We start from the raw sequence: 20,274 nt of genomic DNA, 5'->3' as shown, positions 1-20,274 counted from the left end.
GGGCATCCTCGAGAAAGGACCCCGCTGTCTCCACTGCCAGTTCTGTCCCTCCATGTGGCTGGGAACTGTACAGTAACCCACAGCCATGGGATCCCAGGGTAGCCTGGGGCAGGAGAGCGTCTTTCTTCTTGCAGTGCTGGTTTCAGCGATGGGTAAGTGCTTTTCTGGGCAGTGGGAAATGGGAGATAACAGAGAGCCAATAGGGACTTCCGAACAGCTTAAAAGTTCCACCTAACCCAGGGTTCTGATTCCGACAAGGTGGTTTGCCAAAAGCTTACCGAGAAGAGGACGGTGTTCACAGACCTGCCATCGTTCAGCATCCCACCCCATAGCCCTGAATAACCTCCTCCATGAACTTGTCTGATAGGCTCATTCCGCACATGCAGAATAATGCACTTTCAAACTGCTTTCAGTGCTCTTTGAAGCTGTGCGGAATGGCAAAATCCACTTGCAAACAGTTGTGAAAGTGGTTTGAAAACGCATTATTTTGCATGTGCGGAAGGGGCCATAGTTTTTAGAGTCGTTTAAGGGGTGCTAACCTGGTTGACCCTGGTTGGTCACATATATATGGGTTACATTCACGGCTCATCGTTTGTTACAGCTTTGGTTGTGCTAGCAAGCTTTTACAGTATCTTTTAGTCAGAGCGCTTTTGCATAGCACTGGTTAGCAGTACATCGAGAAACCTCTCTTCACTTAGTCAGTCAGTCAGGGAACAACAGAACACGACCAACGGATTTTAACTGCCACCTTTAGAATGTTCGGGCAGCTTCCCAGAATTCTCTGCTGCTTGTGGTGCTGCTGCATGCAAACAATACTGAAAATGCCAACATTTGTCTGATGATTTATTTTATTTTTTATTTATTTGATTTCTAAACCGCCCTCCCCCTAGGGGCTCAGGGCGGTGAACAATGATAAAAACAGCTTAAAACGTAACATAAAACTGATTAGCAGCAATAAAACCCGGAACCGTACAGCGTCAGATGGCGTTCCACCCTCCTCCCTCTAATGTTTAGAGTCATTTAAGGGAAGCTAACCTGGTTGACCCTGGTTACCCTGAGCTTGCCAGACCTTGTTGACCCTGGTTAGGACTTGATTAGGACCTGGTTGACCCTGGTTAGGACTTGATTAGGACCTGGTTGACCCTGGTTAGGACCTGGATGGGAGACCCCCAAAGAAGCCCTAGGATTGCTATGCAGAAGCAGGCAATGGCAAATTACCTCTGGTCGCCTCTTGCTTTGAAAATCCTACAGGGTGGCCATAAATTGGCTGCAGTTTGACTGCTAAAAAGGGGGTGGGAATGTCATGTTTTCTAAACAAAAGTGTCTCTGTGAAGCCCCACGGGCTGACCACGAAGACAATAGCTCTTCTTTGTTTCATATCTGAGGGTTCCATTTAGCTATCATGACTTCCAGCCATCAATAGATTTCTCCTCCTCCAATTTTGTGTCCAATCAGCTGGGGTTTTTAAAAGGAATTTCGTACATAATTTATTGGACAATTTGACAGACTGGTGTTTGAATCCCAGCTCATCTGAAGTCTTAAGGGAATCTATCTACTGCAATTTTGTCTCAAATTGATTAGAATAGAATAGAATCTTTATTGGCCAAGTGTGATTGGACACACAAGGAATTTGTCTCCGGTGCATATGCTCTCAGTGTACATAAAAGAAAATACATTTGTCAAGAATCATAAGGTACAACACTTAATGATTGTCATATAGGTCTAGTAAGCAATCAAAAAACAATCAGTAGTACTAAAAACATAAAATGTAAAGTCATAAAATAAATGAAATGAAATGTCAGCACAATCATAAGTGGGAGGAGATGGGTAATAGGAATGATGAAAAAAGTAGTGCAGTAATTATATAATAAATATATAATAAATAGTTTGACATTATCGAGGGAATTATTTGTTTAGCAGAGTGATGGCATTCGGGGAAAAACTGTTCTTATTTATTTATTTTATTTATTTATACTTTAAATTTCTATCCCGCCCCGTCCCCGAAGGGCTCTGTTGTAAGACATGTAAGGTGTTCTTATGTCTAGTTGTCTAGTTGTAAGACATGTAAGGTGTTCTCTTCCCTATTTTACCCGCAAAATAGCCCTATGCAGTAGGGTAAGATCAGTGAGTATGACTGGATCAAAGTATCCAGCAAAATCTATGCCAGAATGGGAATTTGAACCCAGGTCTCCCAGCTTCTAATTTGATTTTTTTAAAAACCAGTACCATGCTGGATCTCATAAACATCCCATCACAGGGCTGAATCAGACCCAAGGTCCAACAGTTTCAAAATTTGGTTTCCATCAGGCCAGTCATACAAAAACTCACAGCTCAGATGTGAAGACTGATCTTTGTTTGCATCTTGTATCCAGAGATAAACTGCCTCTGAATGTGGAAGTTTCACTACTGATTATTGTTGCTGGCAGGCAGCAACGATCCCATCTCTCAGACATTTCACGAATCCACTTACAGTGATATGAATTGTGCAGTGGTTTGTTCACACTATCTGGTATTCTGAGGTTTTTGTAGATGAAGGATCTACTTAGCTCTTGGGCTTTGTCACTCGAGGTGATTGTTTTAAAATGGTGTCCTAAGGAGTGAGAGGAATTGCTGTGGTGTGGGCAGGGGAAGGCAGGGAGGAGTGAGAAAACTCAAAGAAAGCCTAATGCCTGTGGCTGTTCTTCACTTTCCCTGTGAAGGAAGAGAAAAAGTTGCACTTACAGAAGTTTCAGAAAGCGTGGGGATTATTTAATCCATAGGTGTCAAACTCGCAGCCCTCCAGATGTTATGGACTGCAGTTCCCATCATCCCCTGCCAGCATCATGCTGGCAGGGATGATGGGAACTGTAGTCCATAACATCTGGTGGGCTGCGAGTTTGACACCTGTGCTCTAGTCTGAAAGCCAAAAACATGTGAGAAATCAAGAAACAAACCTGAAGAGAACGTGCACTCACAACGAAAGAGACCATACGTGCATGAATGGCCCAGGTCTTCTCTGAATCCTATTCAGATCTAGTCAATGAGTCTTCCTTCTAGGAAAGTATCCTTGAGATACACGATCAGTCTGGGCCATGGGAAGGCCCAGCGTGGTGTAGCGGTCAAGAGTTGTGGACTCTAATCTGGAGAACTTTGTTCAATTCCACGCTCCTCCACATGAATGGGGGAGTCTTAGCTGATGAACTGGATTTGTTTCCCCGCTCCTTCACATGAAACCTGTTGGGTGACCTTGGGTTGGTCACAGTTCTCACCGAACTCTCTCAGCCCGACCTACCTCACAAGGTGGCTGTTGTGGGGAGAGGAAGGGAAAGGAGTTTGTAATTTCCTTTGAGTCTAATGTATTGTCGAAGGCTTTCACGGCTGGATTCAACTGGTTCTGGTGGGTTTTCCGGGCTGTGTGGCCGTGGTCTGGCGAGACTCCTTTTAGTCTCCTTACAGGACAGAAAGGTGGGGTATAAATCCAATCCTCCTCCTCCTCCTCCTCCTCCTCCAGATAGCCCGGTATTGGGGAAAAGAATTAAACTTGATGATAAATAGGGGCAGTTACTCAACGGTAGAGCACATGCAAGTCCCAAGCTCAGTTCCTCACACCTCCAGTTATCAGGTAGCCAGTACTGAGAAAGATGTTTGCCTGTCTGAGACCCCAGTAATCCATTGTCAGTTGGAGTGCCAAACTGTGTAGAGCTTTAGCCTTAAATGTACAATTTAAAAACTGGAAAACATTTCACGTTAGCAAAATACTTCCCAAATGGTCAATGCGTGCGTGAAACTCCTGTGTTCATTCAGATCCAGAGTTTGGATCCTACAGATCTGTCCAGTGGTGGGATCCCAAAATTTTAATAACAGGTTCCGATGGTGGTGGGATTCAAACAGTGGCGCCGCCGCACACACGCACCTCCAGTCCCTGTTGGGCAGGGAGGTTGCTTTAGTAACCCCTTCTCGGCACTCAGTAAAAGTTAGTAACCACTTCTAGAGAATACTAAATACTAGAACCAGGGGGCATTCATTGAAAATGCTGGGGGGAAGAATTAGGACTAATAAAAGGAAACACTTCTTCACGCAACGTGTGATTGGTGTTTGGAATATGCTGCCACAGGAGGTGGTGATGGCCACTAACCTGGATAGCTTTAAAAGGGGCTTGGACAGATTTATGGAGGAGAAGTCGATTTATGGCTACCAATCTTGATCCTCTTTGATTTGAGATTGCAAATGCCTTAACAGACCAGGTGCTCGGGAGCAACAGCAGCAGCAGAAGGCCATTGCTTTCACATCCTGCACGTGAGCTCCCAAAGGCACCTGGTGGGCCACTGCGAGTAGCAGAGAGCTGGACTAGATGGACTCTGGTCTGATCCAGCTGGCTTGTTCTTATGTTCTTATGTTCTTATGTTCTTAAGTGGTGAGAACTGGTTGGATCCCACCTCTGGATCTGTCCCACCAACAGCGGCACCTTCCACCAGCATTAGAAGGCTTCCATCTGCACAGCAGGTGCTTCCGCCCGCGGAAGAACTCTTTCCTCGGGGAAGACCCCTTGTGTCCAAGAAAGGTGCCCACAGAGATCCTTAAACCTTTGCTTCCCGGTCTTTCAAGCCTCACCCCTTTCTTTAGTTTGAGACACAGTTGGTTGCTTTGCATGCAAATAGATATGAGGTGTGGACTGGTGCCATGGCTTCCAGAGATCCAAAGGCACTAATGATTTTGTCCCCCAAAAGTGTTGCCCTGTGAAACTCTCTGATATTTTCAGCACACTATGTTTACTGAATGCTTCAGTAAAGTGTGAAGAGCATAACTTGGAACATAAAGTATTAATAATGCACACACAAAGAAATGAATGGGACCATAAAAGAGAAGTGAAGGGGGATATGGAGAAGAAAATTATCCCAGTAATGACAGTAAAAAGCACACTTTTACCATTTCAAAGGGAACAATTGCTTCCATCTCAGTTGTGAAGGACAAAGAAAAATATATGTGTGATGTGTTCTCTCTCTCTCGCGCAATTAATATAATGGAAGGCATACCAGGTTGTTAAGAAAGGGTGTTTCTTTGATCCTGCAAACTGCTCAGATGGACAATTTATGCACAACCTTGTTACCCCGCATATATTGTTTATTCAGTCCGGGCAAATCTTTGCAGCAAACAGTAAGCTGAATGCAGACTTCTTGAGCAGACGTCTCCTGGTTTTATTAGGATGCAAATGCCATGCCCCTAATTTTAACTGGAATTATTTTTTGTTAGATGTTGGAACAGTGTGTCTTGAGGTCTGCACAGCATCTTCCTAGAAGTACCTTACTTGCTGTAGGATCTACCTTTTTTTCCAGAGAAAAGAGGAACATACTCACTCGGCATGCAGAATTTCATAGGCACAGACAAAGGAAAAGCTCTTGAAGCTATCTAGATATCCCGTTTTTCATTTCAAGGGAGAGGTATTCAAATACTTCCTTTTCAGACGCTTCTAATAGGAAGAGTGGGCCAAAGACGCTTCATCTCTCTTGCAAATGTAACGATGGTTTTAAGTCTGAGGTGACTAACATGGGGTGCCAGCCTTTCTGGGCACCCAACAAGAGTTTTTGGCAAGTGAGTAGGGCCAGGCGAGCCTTTTGTTCGGCAAGACATTTGATTTGGAGATTCAATTTGCTAAGCAGATTTTAAAAAATGTTGCTTGGGCAGCCGCCGCCAAAACACAGAGATTGTCACTGTGGGACTGAGGGTCAGTTGCGGCGGACATTTTGTGGCTTGCTCCGCCTTCTGCTGCAGCTATGTGGTGGCGGCCATTTTGTGACTGGTTTAAGTTGCGGTGCACAGCTCTTCCTACCTGGTTTCATAAGAAAGACGTGCAAATGTCCCATTTGAAGATGTCCCAGGCAAGAATTTTCCAGTCCAGAGTTGACAATATGACTTACAACACTGATAAACAAGGCCTATGTGCTTACATATAATCTCCCCATCTTTCAGCCCAGGAGCGCAAAGTGTTGTACATAGTTCTCCCACAGACATTGTATCCTCCTCACTGCACCTTTGTGAGGTAGGCTAGACCCAAGATCACCCAATGATCTTCATGGTTGGGGGGCGGGGGGTCTCCCACATCCTAGGCCCATGGTGGCGAACCTTTGGCACTCCAGATGTTATGGACTACAATTCCCATCAGCTCCTGCCAGCATGGTTCGCCACCACTGTCCTAGGCCATACACCATGCTGGTTCTCTGCTTATATGTATAAATATATAAGGACTTTTCTGTCTATAGGAAAGTGTGGGATTGTTGTAAAACTGGCATGGTTAAAAAGGCTAGCCAGATCTTGTCTGGTGTCAGAAGCTAAGCAGGGTCGGCCCTGGTTAGTATTTGGATGGGAGACCAACCAGGAAGTCCGGAGTCAGAGCCAGACGATGGCAGACCACCTCTGAACATCTCTTGCCTCATAAACCCTCCGGGGTCACCATAAATTCACAACGACTTGACAGCACTTTCCAGCACCAAACAGGAGAGAAAGTACTACCAAGTAAAGGACTTCAACGTATTGTCGAAGGCTTTCACAGCCATAATCAACCGGCTGTGGTGGGTTTTTCTGGCCTGTGGCTGTGTTAAAACTACCACACACGCCGGGAAACCTACAACTACCAGCTTAAGAACTTTAACTGCTGAAAAAGCCTGCGCTTATCTTCTGGCATCACAACGTACACAATGTGCAAAGGTCCTTCATATTTCCGCATTATTTTCAAACCAATCAAGCACAGTGTTCTGCAATGGTTAGAGCATCTGACTAGGATCCAGGAGACTCAGATTCAAATCCCCACTCCGCTGTCCTGAAGCCAGGTTGGAAAATACCTGAAGATTTTGAGGGTGGAGCCTGGGGTGGGTGGGGTTTAGGGAAGGGTGTGATGTCATAGACTCAGCCGGGTATGATGTCATAGACTCCACCCTCCAAGTTCTGGTTGGAAATACCTGAAGATTTTGAGGGTGGAGCCTGGGGTGGGTGGGGTTTAGGGAAGGGTGTGATGTCATAGACTCAGCCGGGTATGATGTCATAGACTCCACCCTCCAAAGCAGCCATTTTCTCCAGGAGAACTGCTCTTGGTTGTCCGGAGATCAACTGTGATAGCAGGACATCTGAAGGTCACTGGGTGATTTTGGGCCAGTCACATTCTCTCTCCCTCAGCCACAACTCCATCGCAGGGTTGTTGCAAGGACAGAACGGGGGGGGAAAGATCCATGTATACCACCCGACTTGGAAGAAGGGCAAGCTAAAAATCTACTAGAAGCTACTGGCCTCCAAATGATCGACTCTAGAATATGACAGTCAAGGCATATTTTGGGGAATGTACATCATTTCTCAAATTAAATGTATCCCAGATGTAGAATTAGGCATTTTTATGGTTTGATTTTATGACAAAATTTATTGTGCATTTTAAGCACAAGTCTAAACAGGTTTGCACCAGAAATGATAGCTACTGCATTATTAAACTTGGCTGAATTTATGCTTTTTGGGGGCCTATTTGTCAATATTTGTACATTATATATCCTGTACCCAATTAAATATATTCAGAAAGTTCACAGTCAGACATCCCATCTTGATTTTAAGAGCTCATTTATGCACTGGAAAGCAGAAGGGCTACATTTTATTGCTAGTACGCTCAGGATTGACAAAAGGAACCACATCTTCCCTCAGAGTGTGATTAATGTATGGAACTCATCGCCACATGATACAGTGCTGACCTCAGATGGCTTTCAGTAAGCTCTGGGCAAATAGGGTAGGAAGGAGGAGGAAGAAGAAGAAGAGTTTGGATTTTCTCAGCCATAGGGAATCTCAAAGAAACTTACAAATCCCTTCCTCTCCCCACAACAGATGCTTTGAGAGGTAGGTGGGGTTGATATACTTTTGAGAGAACTGTGACCAGCTCAGTCATCCAGCAGGCTTCATATGTAGGAGTAGGGAAACAAACCCGGTTCACCAGATAAGAGTTCGCCACTCATGTGGAAGAATGGGGAGTCAAACCCAGTTATCCAGATTAGAGTCCACTGCTCTTAAACACTACGCCACACTGGCTCTCTGCTAGGTAGCTAGCGATCACATTTGACCACTGGCTATCTATCACATTTGTATCCTGCTCCCCTTCCAATCTCAGGGTAACATACACAGTTTCCCCCTCTTCCATTTTATCCTCCATTTTATCCTGCGAGATAGAACAAACAGTCCGCGGTCATTCACTGAACTTCATGGCTGAATTAAAATCTGAACCTTTATCTACACTCTAACCACTACACCGCATATGAAACATCTGGTCACCAGATGCAGAGAACAAATACCAAGAGAGGGGAAATGACCTACAGCTCTTGCATGTGAGCTTCCTAGAGCCCAAATCAGACAGACTTTAGAGTGACAGATAGCTCTATCAATGGGTATTAGTTGTGGAAATAAAATGGTACTTCCATTAACGGGGCAGTGTATCTCTGAATAGTACTTTATGCTGGTCAGAGAGCTTCGCAGTTGTGCGTCACAGGTAAACGGACCGTCCATGTAGAGAGACAGCATATCTGTGGGGGCTGAAAACACAAGAACAGAACCTTGATGCTTATTTTAACATTATAAAACTGCAGCTGGCTGAGTTGACTGTCTTGGGGTTATGGCACTATGGGAAAGGGTTAAATCTTTCCTTGAGGGTTTTCCGCAATAGAGATCTCTCCCCCTCTCCTGGCTGATATTAGCTGCAGTATAGACAAAAGGCAGGTGCAATCATGGATACTTTGGGCTGAAAAGCCAAGGAAGGGCCGTTTCTTTCAGGGAAGCAGCAATTTCTGTCAGGGAAGCAACATGATTAACTCCGCATGCCCCAGCACAAATTGAGATATTCTCTGGACATCTTTTTCAATCACGGATTCTATCACGGATCTTCCCTGTAATGTATGTTCTGAACTTCAGTACCAGACCAGTTTCAAACCAGTGGACGAACATGAACACGTGAAGATAGAAGCATAGGGTTGGAAGATGCATAGAGGCCATGTAGCTCAACCCCCTGTTCAATGTAGGATCAGCTTAGAGCAGAGATGGTGAACCTTTTCGAGACCGAGTGCCCAAATTGCAACCCAAAACCCACTTATTTATCGCAAAGTGCCAACACGGCAATTTAACCTGGATACTGAGATTTTAGTTTAGAAAAAATGGTGGGCTCCGAGGCGTGCGTTACTCAGGAGTAGGCTTGGTGGTAGTCGGTGGCTTTGCAACCGTGCAACTCTTCCAATGGGTGAATCAGGACCCTAGGATGGTTTTCTCAGAAGCAAGCCCCATTGCCAGCAACCGAGCTTACTCCCAGGTAAAGGATCATGCTTTAGTTCTTCGCATGAAAATCAGTGGGGTTTAACAGCGCTTAACAGGGTTACTTACACTGCTTCCCCAAAACTGGGTCTTAGGTTTAATGCTAATAATCGAGCCCAGCAGCCCAGGACAGCCTAGATGGGGGGGGGGGGCACTCTGTTTGCACGTGCCCACAGAGAGGGCTCTGAGTGCCACCTCTGGCACCCGTGCCATAGGTTCGCCACCACTGGCTTAGACCATCTCTGGCAAGTGTTTGTCCAGCTGTTGCTTAAAGTCTGCCAGTGTGAGGGAGCTCACCACCTCTTTATTTATACTCTGTTCCACATAAAGATGATAGTAGACTGTATATTCCTCTGCCACAGAGCAAAACATGCCAGACCTTCTTTGTTTGAGAATGATCCACCTGGGTCCTAGTGCCGACCTGGTCCTGCTTCCCCCCCCCCCCCCATTTGAAAGTAAACATATATTTCGTTCAATGGACTATAAATGCTCTTGTATCAAAGCACAATGTTCAATAATACACAAGAATATTTTGACGGAGGCTGCGTGTAAAAATGAATGATGATTCTCACATTCGTTCGGAACTATATTCTAATGCGGAAGCACACCAATTGATCAGTCGCTGCACCTCAACTCGCCGTCCTAACGATTTTACGTGGAACAGAGTATGGCTGATGCCACTGTCGCCCAACTCACATTGCAGAGTACTGAAAGAGCAAGGGTAAAGCCTCCCAGCTCGGGGAAACTGTCCATGTGGTGGAATGTGCTGTTGAAGGCGGAACAAAAGGCGAGGATTGTGCAGCGCACAATGCTCCCCTTTGACGCCAAAGGTTCTGGGGAACTCAGCAATGTTCTGCGGACATCGGGAGGGTGTTGGTGGAGTTCAGCTAGCGTCTGCCGAAGGAGCCTCCCACACGGCAAATGGATGGAGGAGGCAGTGGAGGAGCACAACGAAGTCTTACAGAGCGGCACAGTGAGCGATTCTCAGGAGCCGAGTTCTCCCGTTGGAACAATAGGGATTTGTACACCTCCACTTCATGCTATGGGCCCCTGATGTTGTTACTTGGTGTCTGTTTGCACAGCCTCTGTGTCAAGACTAGGGCTCCTTCCGCACACGCAGAATAAGGCACTTTCACAATAGTTTGCAAGTGGGTTTTGCTATTCCGCACAGCTGCAAAGTGCAATGAAAGTGGATTGAAAGTGCATTATTCTGCATGTGCGGAAGGGGCCTAACGCTGAACGTCTAGGTTGATGCCTGCATTTGACGCAGGGTTAGCAACTCTGGGTTGGGAAATTCCTGGAGGTTTTTTTTTTGTGAGGGGTAGCTTGGGGGAGGTGGATTTAGGAGGGGAGATGTCATAGAGCAGTGGTGGCGAACCTATGGCACGGATGCCAGAGGTGGCACTCAGAGCCCTCTCTGTGGGCGCACACAGAGTGTCCCCCCACCCCCACCCCACAAATCTAGGCTGTCCTGGGCCAGTGGGCTCGATTATTAGCATTAAATCTAAGACCTAGTTTCGCGGAAGCAGTGTAGGGAACCCTGTTAAGCGCTGTTAAACCCCACTGATTTTCATGCGAAGAATTAAAGCGCAATTCCTTACTTGGGAGTAAGCTCGGTTGCTGGCAATGAGGCTTGCTTCTGAGTAAACCCGCCTAGGATCATGATTCACCCATTGGAAGAGTTGCACGGTTGCTTCAAAGCAAAGCCACCGACTACCACCAAGCTTACTCCCGAGTAACGCATACCTCGGAGCCAACCGTTTTTTCTAAACTAAAACCTCAGTATTCAGGTTAATTTGCCATGTTGGCACTTTGCGATAAATAAGTGGGTTTTGGGTTGCAATTTGGGCACTCGGTCTCAAAAAGGTTCACCATCACTGTCATAGAGTCAATTAAATGGGGTTTGATGTCATAGAGTCAATTCTCCAAAGATTACGTTATCTAGCTTTAATTCCGGGAGATCTTCAGAGCCCATTTGAAGACTGGATACCCAAATATGGTATTTTTCCAAGCATCCATTTTTCCCCGTGTTCCCCAGAGAACTCTGTGTACAAAGGCAGTCTACCTCAAAATTCCAGTTAGTGAAGACAAGTAACATGTCCTGTGTGTAAGCTGACAAGCTGGAACTGGTCCAGAGGAGGGCGACCAAAACGGTGTGGAATCCATGCCCTACGAGGAGAGACTTAGGAAGCTGGGTATGTTTAGTCTAGAGCAGTGACGGTGAACCTTTTCGCGGCCGAGTGCCCAAATTGCAACCCAAAACCCACTTATTTATCGCAAAGTGCCAACACCTGAATACTGAGGTTTTCGTTTAGAAAAAACGGTGGGCTCCAAGGCGTGCGTTACCCAGGAGTGGGCTTGGTGGTAGTCGGTGGCTTTGCTTTGAAGCAACCGTGCAACACTTCCAGTGGGTGAATCACGACCCTAGAAGGGTTTTCTCAGAAGCATGCCCCATTGCCAGCAACCGAGCTTACTCCCAGGTAAAGGATCGTGCTTTAGTTCTTCGCATGAAAATCAGTGGGATTTAACAGCACTTAACAGGATCATCTACACTGCTTCCCCAAAACTGGGTCTTAGGTTTAATGCTAAGAATCGAGCCCAGCAGCCCAGGCCAGCCTAGATGGGGGGGGGGGGCACTCTGTTTGCACGTGCCCACAGAGAGGGCTCTGAGTGCCACCTCTGGCACCCGTGCCATAGGTTTGCCACCACTGGTCTAGAGAAGAGAAGGTTAAAGGTGACATGATTGCCACCTTTAAATATTTGAAGGGATGTCAGGTTGAAGATGGAGCAAGCTCGTTTTCTGCTGCTCCAGAAACGGGGACAAGGAGTAATGGATTCAAGATGCAGGAAAAGAGATTCCACCTAAACATTAGGAAGAACTTCCTGACAGTAAGGGTTGCTTGACAGTAGAATTCACTGCCTCGAAGAATGGTGGAGTCTCCTTCTTTGGAGGTTTTTAAACAGAGGCTGGATGGCCATCTGTCAGGAGTTCTTTGATTGTGTCTTCCTGAATGGTAGGGGGCTTGGACTTGATGGCCCTTGGGGTCTCTTTCGATTCTATGGAGAGCAGTTGCCTCTAATCTGAAGAGAACCAGGTTTGATTCCCCGCTCCTCCACATGAAGCCTGCTGGGTGACCTAGATCCAGTTACAAGTATCTCTGAACTCTCAAAGCCTCGCCTACCCACAAGGGATCTGTAGTGGGGAGAGGAAGGAAAGGCATTTGCAACTGCTTTGAGACTCCTCACAGCTGAGAAAAGCGGGGTATAAATACAAACACTGTTTCTTCTACCCCATCCTGGGTCTACACTGAGGCTTTTTTTGTGTCCCAAAAGGAACATTCATTTATTTTATGAGGTTGTTCTGGCCCTCGCTCGTTATCAAGAGATGGCACAAAAGAGAGAAGTGTAGCAATGGCTTTATATTAGAACGAGGAAGCCATCATTTTTATTTGAGAAGACAAGTTAATTAACATTTTAATTTGTGTTTTCGCTGCCCGCGCCAATTGCTTGGCTTTCATTGCAGCTTTATCGTCCGGTTCCGTTTTTTAAATGGTAATTGGTTATATTTCGATCGCGCCAGGGCTGATTGGATTCACACGGCTAACATCGAGATACGCCACGTCCTCGGACCGTTCTCTGGATCGATGTCTGAGAGATAACTTAGTAAGCACTCTTTCGAATGTTAGAAAACAGATTTGGAAAATCCCAAACAGCAAATCATGCAAATGTGTTTGAGTGAAAAGGCTGAGGCCCCTTCCGCACATGCAGAATAAGGCACTTTCAATCCACTTTCACAACTGTTTGCAAGGGGATTTTGCAATTCTGCACAGCTGCAAAGTGGATTGAAAGTGCATTGTTCTGCATGTGCGGAAGGGGCCTGTCAGATTACAAATGAGTGAACCTGCATTTAGCGCACCTAAGTATACCAGAAGAGTCCTGCTGGACGAGAGGAGGTTTCCGCAATTAGGAGGAGCATTCACCAAGCAATCTTTGCATTGGGGCATGTTCGCTTCTCACCCTGTATGCAGTAGGTCAGGCATTACCCTTTCCCCTGGGGTTCCAGGTTTCTGGTTGCGGGGCTGAACAGCTTCACATTTATTAGATTGACAACTCCACCCTGTACACCCTAGCCCAGCCACATATGGGTTCCCATTGGATGTGATTGGATATACCTTCTGTCCTCCCAGGGAAGAAATCACCTTATCTTAGTAGTCCAATAACTATAATAATTCAAATATTGTATGTGTATTGCAATTTTGCTACTGAGATTTCAGGAGGGAGCGCTCTTTTCAGTAATTGGAGGGAGGGATGGACTTCAATGCAAATGTGTTGTCGAAGGTTTTCACGGCCGGATTCAACTGGTTCTGGTGGGTTTTCCGGGCTGTGTGGATCTTGTTCCTAACGTTTCGCCTGCATCTGCGGCTGGCATCTTCAGAGGTGTATCACGGAGAGAAGTCTGTTACACGCTGTGTCCAGAGAGAAGGAAATGTTTGGGGTATATATTGTCCATGTCCCAGTTCCACCCAAGTTCCACCCAAACACTTACTGATTGGTTCCCCACCCTGGGACATGGACAATATATACTCCAAACATTTCCTTCTCTCTGGACACAGCGTGTAACAGACTTCCCTCTGTGATACACCTCTGAAGATGCCAGCCACAAATGCAGGTGAAACATTGGGAACAAGATCCACCAGACCACGGCCACACAGCCCGGAAAACCCACCAGAACCAGTTCAATGCAAATGTTTACCAGACCATGGCAGGAGAAATCCCCTTGCAATAATCTTGATGCTTTTTTGGAGGGAGGAGAAAGCCTCTGTCAACGCCACAGTCTAACATTCCCACTGTAGCCCACCGTTCATAACTCATCCTATAGACATTCTCTCCCAACCTGCTGATAACTGCAACGGCTGCTGGAAGTGAGAGGGTGAGGAAAAAGGCCAATCTGCCATTTGGAGCCAAACGTCACGTTTTCAAATGCAACGATTCTTTGTTTATATTGATATATCGATACTGTACTCTCATAAATAACAAATGCAGAAAAGATTCTTTGCCGGCTGTTTGCCCACTGATCTGCCTTTTGTCACGCTCTCCCGACCCCCACAGGCTGGGAGGCTGGCAATGTGTTCTGTTTAACACAAACTGCTTATTCCCCCGTCTGTCCAAGCAGACAGCGCTCACAATAATCCCTCTGTATCCAAATGCTGCCAGTCTGGGTCAGAAAACAGTTGGCAGGGGTGGGGGGGAGCGATTGAGGCAGAATGAGGAGGAAGGAGATGACCACAGGGAGGGGGGAAGGGGGAGGCACGCACAGGAGCGTGAGGGAGAGAGAAGCTGGGTAGATTGGCAGCAGGCGCAGGGAAGATGTCCGAGGCAAAGCCGGCCTTGCTGGCAAACCACCATCGCTCTGGCGACAAAGAAAATCAAACTCATGCTTAAAGCGGTGTTGCTTGGCACGGGGAAGCGGGAAAGTGAAAGCGGAGCTCAAGGAAACACAAGACATCTTGCCTCAACTCATCTTCCCCCTTGCCACAAGACAGAGAACCTGCGCATAATCGGCCAATGAGATCGGGCCAGTCTGGGTCATCGTCATCGTCAAGGCAAGAGACGAGCAGAGGTGCTTTGCCATTGCTTGCCTCTCTGTAGCATCCCTCGACTTCCTCAGTGGCCTCCCATCCAAGTATTAATGAAGGCTGATGGTGCTTCGCTGCCAAGATTTGACAAGATCAGGCTAGCTTGCACCCATCTGTAAATGCGTCTAATTTAAGACTGTGAGCTAGCAGATGGCGCGTGCAAGACCGTAATGTTCAAGAGGGCATTTTTAAAAAGGTTAGAACTGTGGCAGAGTAGAACTGCCTTATTATGGAATCGGGTTGTAATCCGCTGCAACTGCAGCTCCACGTGCTTTTATTGCGTTCTCTTCACCTTGGAATCCTCTTTCTGTATTGTTTAAGTATATCTGCCTCCCCACTGGTTGTCCTACACCATCTGCGCGCAGTGCTTTAGATCCATGAGTCAGCAAGAGAGGTGGAGTATACATAAAGGGAACGCTAAATAAAACAGATCTTTTGGCAGTACATTCCATAGGACAGTCGTTTGCCACGTAATGAATGCAGCCGTGGGCTTTAAGCTGAAGACGTTACCCAGGCTTGCAACATTAGGATATGGAGCCCATGAAGAAAAGGAATGAATAACCTTTGTTTCTCTCTCTCCCTTTTGCAGTGCTATCTCCGACCTTAGCCATTCACGTTTACACGGACCGGGAGATCTATGGCAGGGTGGGCTCCAAAGTCACGCTTTCCTGCACCTTCTGGTCGAGGGAGTGGATCTCCGATGACATTTCGATCACTTGGCACTTTCAGCCGGAGTACAGCAGAGACAGCATTTCAGTAAGATTTCTTCTCTCCCCAGTAGGGATCTTTTTAGAGGAGCGCACCTAGTGTTGATGTGGAAACCTTCCATACCACGCAGAGGGCTCTGCAATAAATAAAACCGCCTCCGGCACACCTTGCCTGGCAATGGGATTTTTGTGAATAAATAATAGCTATGTTGCACATAAGCAGAGATAAGTATGGGAGATAAGTATGGGAGCAGCAGTGGCGTAGTAGCTAAGAGCAGTGACTAAGAGCAGGTGCACTCTGATCTGGAGGAACTGGGTTTGATTCCCAGCTCTGCCGCTTGGGCTGTGGAGGCTTATCTGGGGAATTCAGATTAGCCTGTGCACCCCCACACACGCCAGCTGGGTGACCTTGGGCTAGTCACAGCTTCTCGGAGCTCTCTCAGCCCCACCTACCTCACAGGGTGTTTGTTGTGAGGGGGGGAAGGGCAAGGAGATTGTAAGCCCCTTTGAGTCTCCTACAGGAGGGAAAGGGGGGATATAAATCCAATCTCCTCCTCCTCCTCCTCCTCCTCCTCTTCTTCTTCCTCTTCCTCTTCCTCTTCCTCTTCCTCTTCCTCTTCCTCTTCCTCCTCCTCCTCCTCCTCCTCCTAAAGGCACATAGTATGCAAACAGCACATATGCTGTACGTAGAGTGCTAGCCAGCATAACTTCTGAATGCCTATGTGGAGAAATAGTCAGGGTGTTTGGCTATCTGGAAGCACTGATGTATTTAAGGGTGGGGCAAGCCAGGATCTGAGCCCTGGATGGTACTTGCCTAGGAGCACCCAGACTGAACCACTGCTAGTCTTCCTGCTACCTATTAAGAATCAGTCAGTAGAACTGACCTCCGAGAAGGCCAGGTCTACCAATTCTGTCCAAAAGTGGGTAGACTAGCCTTCTGGTGAGCTGGTCTACCTGGGATTGACAGTAATGGATAGACCTGGCCTCTCTGGAAAGCAGGCCGACCCAGTCTTCTTAAAGAGGGTAACCAGCCCTCCAGAGAGTTGGTTACCTGTGAGAAAAACGAGTGGTAGACCTGGCAACTGGACAGCTGGTTCCAAGATGAAGAGTTTGGATTTATATCGCCCCTTTCTCTCCTGTAAAGAGACTCAAAGGGGCTTACAATCTCCTTGCCCTTCCCCCCTCACAACAGTCACCTTGTGAGGCAGGTGGGGCTGAGAGAGTTCTAAGAGAATTGTGACTACCACAAGGTCACCCAGCAGGAATGTAGGAGTGCAGAAACACATCTGGTTCACCAGAGAAGCCTCTGCCACTCAGGAGGAGGAGTGGGGAATAAAACCTGGTTCTCCAGATTAGAGTGCACCTGCTCTTAACCACTACACCATGCTGGGGAAAAATAGCTGGATCTGTGGGGGGGGAGGCACAATTTCAGAGCTTGTCCTGGATGCCATTTTCTGTAGGTACACCCCTACATGGAAGACCAGGTTTGAATCCTCCTTCAGCCAGGAAAGTTGGGTGATTTTGGACAGTCACTCTCTCATACGTACAGGGTTGCTGTGTGGCGGAAGGGAAATAACCCCATCCAGGCTTATTATCATGAGCTGCTTGGAGGAAGGGTAGGGGTAGGGTTGCTAACACCCAGGTGGTAGCTGGAGAACTCCTAGAACTCTACGAAACAGAGATCAGTTCCCCTCAGAGGTGGGATCCAGCAGGTTCTCACAGGTTCCCGAGAGTAGGTTACTAATTATTTGTGTGTGCCGAGAGGGGGTGACTAATTGGTGATTTTGCCATGTGATTTTTGCCTTAGTTACGCCCCTCCTCTCAGCAGACTTCTTCACGCAACGTGTGATTGGTGTTTGGAATATCCTGCCACAGGAGGTGGTGATGGCCACTAACCTGGATAGCTTTAAAAAGGGCTTGGACAGATTTATGGAGGAGAAGTCAATCTATGGCTACCAATCTTGATCCTCCTTGATCTCAGATTGCAAATGCCTTAGCAGACCAGGTGCTCAGGAGCAGCAGCAGCAGAAGGCCATTGCTTTCACATGCTGCACGTGAGCTCCCAAAGGTACCTGGTGGGCCACTGGGAGTAGCAGAATGCTGGACTAGATGGACTCTGGTCTGATCCAGCAGGCTAGTTCTTATGTTCTTAGTAGCGCGCAGAACTTGAAGCAGTCTAGCAGGAGGTGCACCGGCGTGCGTGGCAGCCTGCGCCTGCGTGCATTCGTTTCCCACCCAAGGACCGGTGCAGCGGCTGTGTCCTTGCCACAGCCCCGCCCAGGAATGCCCCGCCCCCGGAATGCCCGGCCACGCCCCTGTCGCGCCCCACCCAGCCCCATTGGCGCTACGCCACAGTTTGAATCCCACCACCATGGGAACCTGTTACTAACATTTTTGGATCCCACCACTGGTTCCCCTGGAAAAAAGAATGGCAGCTTGGGAAGGCGGACTCTATGACATCATACCCCTCGGAAGCCCCTCCCTTCCCCAAACCCTGCCCTCTATAGGCCCCACCTACAAAATCTCCAGGTATTTCCCAACCTAGAACTGACAATGCCGTTACCAAGTTACTCCGGGAAACCAGTGGGAGATTGGGGGTAAGGTTGCCAGCTCCAGTTTAGGAAACTCCAGGAGTTTTGGGGAAGGGAGAGGAAACTGGGGAGAAGAGGGACCTCAGTGAGGTATAGAGAGCCCACCCTCCAGAGCAGGGGTCTTCAAACTATGGCCCTCCAGATGTTCATGGACTACAATTCCCATCAGCCCCTGCCAGCATGGCCAAATGCTATGGCTCATGGGAATTCCCCTCTATGAACATCTGGAGGGCCATAGTTTGAAGACCCCTGCTCCAGAGCATCCATTTTCTCCATGCGAACTGGGATCAGCTGGGATCCCCATGTTCAGCCACCTGTGTGCTAAGTGTTGAAACCAGTCCAATTTTGTGATCTCCAGAAGAGCAAAATCAGGGTATTATTACCTTCAACAATATTTGAGCCACGTTTCCTGAAGTTGCAGCTCTCACCGGGTATGCTTCCAGCCATCCCGCTAGTTGGCAAACGATCACTAGCAATTAAATACATCCATTTCTCCTGGGCGTTTCAGCGTAGTCTAGTTGAATGTTTTGGAAAGGCCCAGCTGCTCAATTTCGGCCTCCAGGTGGTACCTTCTTTCCCTTTCCGGTATTCACCTGCTGATATGTCACACACATTGAGCAGTTTCTTGCTCTGCTTCAAGGTAGAGTCCTGGTGCTATCATAGCGCGCAACAGCGCGTCCTCAGCCACTGCTGTTCCACCAGCATGGGTGTTATTAAAGTCTCTCAAGATTTCCCAGAGAGAAGAGCTGGCGGACCACAACAACACGTAGGTCTGACCTGGAAGCTGGCATCCCTATTTACCAACCTCCAGGAAGCCCTCAACTTCAGAGATCAGTTGCCCCGGAGGAGAGGGCAGCTCTGCCAAATAGACTTTATGGTGTACCACAGAGATCATATGCCAGCTGAGCAGCTTTCCCCTCTCCAAGCTTCCCCCAGATCTCCAGGAATTTCCCAGGCTGCGGCTGGCCACCCTCTCAGAAGAGAAGAAGAGTTTGGATTTATATCCCCCCTTCCTCTCCTGCAGGAGACTCAAAGGGGCTTACAATCTCCTTGCCCTTCCCGCCCTCACAACAAACACCCTGTGAGGTGGGTGGGGCTGAGAGAGCTCCGAGAAGCTGTGACTAGCCCAAGGTCACCCAGCTGGCGTGTGTGGGAGCGCACAGGCTAATCTGAATTCCCCAGGTAAGCCTCCACAGCTCAGGCGGCAGAGCTGGGAATCAAACCCAGTTCCTCCAGATTAGATACACGAGTTCTTAACCTCCTACGCCACTGCTGCTCCTCTCAGGAGTATAAATGTACTCTCAGGAGTATAAATGTAACGAATAAAGTGTCAGCTGCCACTAGGAACAGTTTGTGGATGCAGGAGAGTTTCAAATATGGTTGCAAGCTCAATTTCCAGAGATTTCGGGGCGGAGCCTGTGGAGGTTGGGAAGGGGAGGGGCCTCAGCAAGGGGCAGTGCCACGGAGTCCTCCTCCCAAAGCATCCATTTTGTCTCCACGGGATCTGATCTCTTTTGTCTGGAAATGGCAGTTGGTTATCTTATCTGCACTCCCTCCGCCCAAGAATGCAGAGCTGTTTATCTGTGTTTTCCACAAGGTCCCCCTCTTTGGCTGCATAGAAAAGCAGGCCAGGAACGTGGGCCCTGGAATGAACATCTTGCCGAGTATATTTATTTAGCTATTTCTCCCCAACATGGCTTACAAGGTCATTCTCTCCTCCTCCATTTTATCCTCTCTACAACAGCCTTGTGAGATAGTCTACGAGGTCGATCACAACTTGTGGGACCAAAGCCAGCTGGCCAGTTTCTATGACAGAGGCTGGGTTTCAAACCTGGGTCCCCCCAGATCTGAGCCAGACACTAATCAATCCACCACACTGGCCCCCATATGTCAGAATGGCTCTGTGGCTCCCTTCCGCACATGCAGAATAATCCACTTTCAATGCACTTTGCAGCTGTGCGGAATAGCCAGATCCACTTGCAGGCAATTGTGAAGTGTATTCTGCATGGGCAGAAGGGGCCAGAGTCTTGGATGTTCTCT

General features: G+C 47.7%; 1 protein-coding gene across 1 annotated transcript in view; it reads left to right on the top strand.

The window, feature by feature from the left end:
• The window catches only part of MPZ (myelin protein zero), a 32,256-nt gene continuing 11,982 nt past the window's right edge, over window positions 1-20,274 (top strand). The window contains exons 1-2 of the mRNA XM_048511668.1: window positions 1-152; window positions 15,526-15,692. Of these exons, the coding sequence (XP_048367625.1) occupies window positions 86-152; window positions 15,526-15,692 (234 nt within the window). The 5' untranslated portion in view covers window positions 1-85. The remainder of the gene's footprint in view (window positions 153-15,525; window positions 15,693-20,274) is intronic.

This window comes from Sphaerodactylus townsendi, linkage group LG01 (assembly GCF_021028975.2).
Source record: "Sphaerodactylus townsendi isolate TG3544 linkage group LG01, MPM_Stown_v2.3, whole genome shotgun sequence".
NCBI classification, from domain to species: domain Eukaryota; kingdom Metazoa; phylum Chordata; class Lepidosauria; order Squamata; family Sphaerodactylidae; genus Sphaerodactylus; species Sphaerodactylus townsendi.
This window is presented reverse-complemented; position numbering and strand designations above follow the sequence as displayed.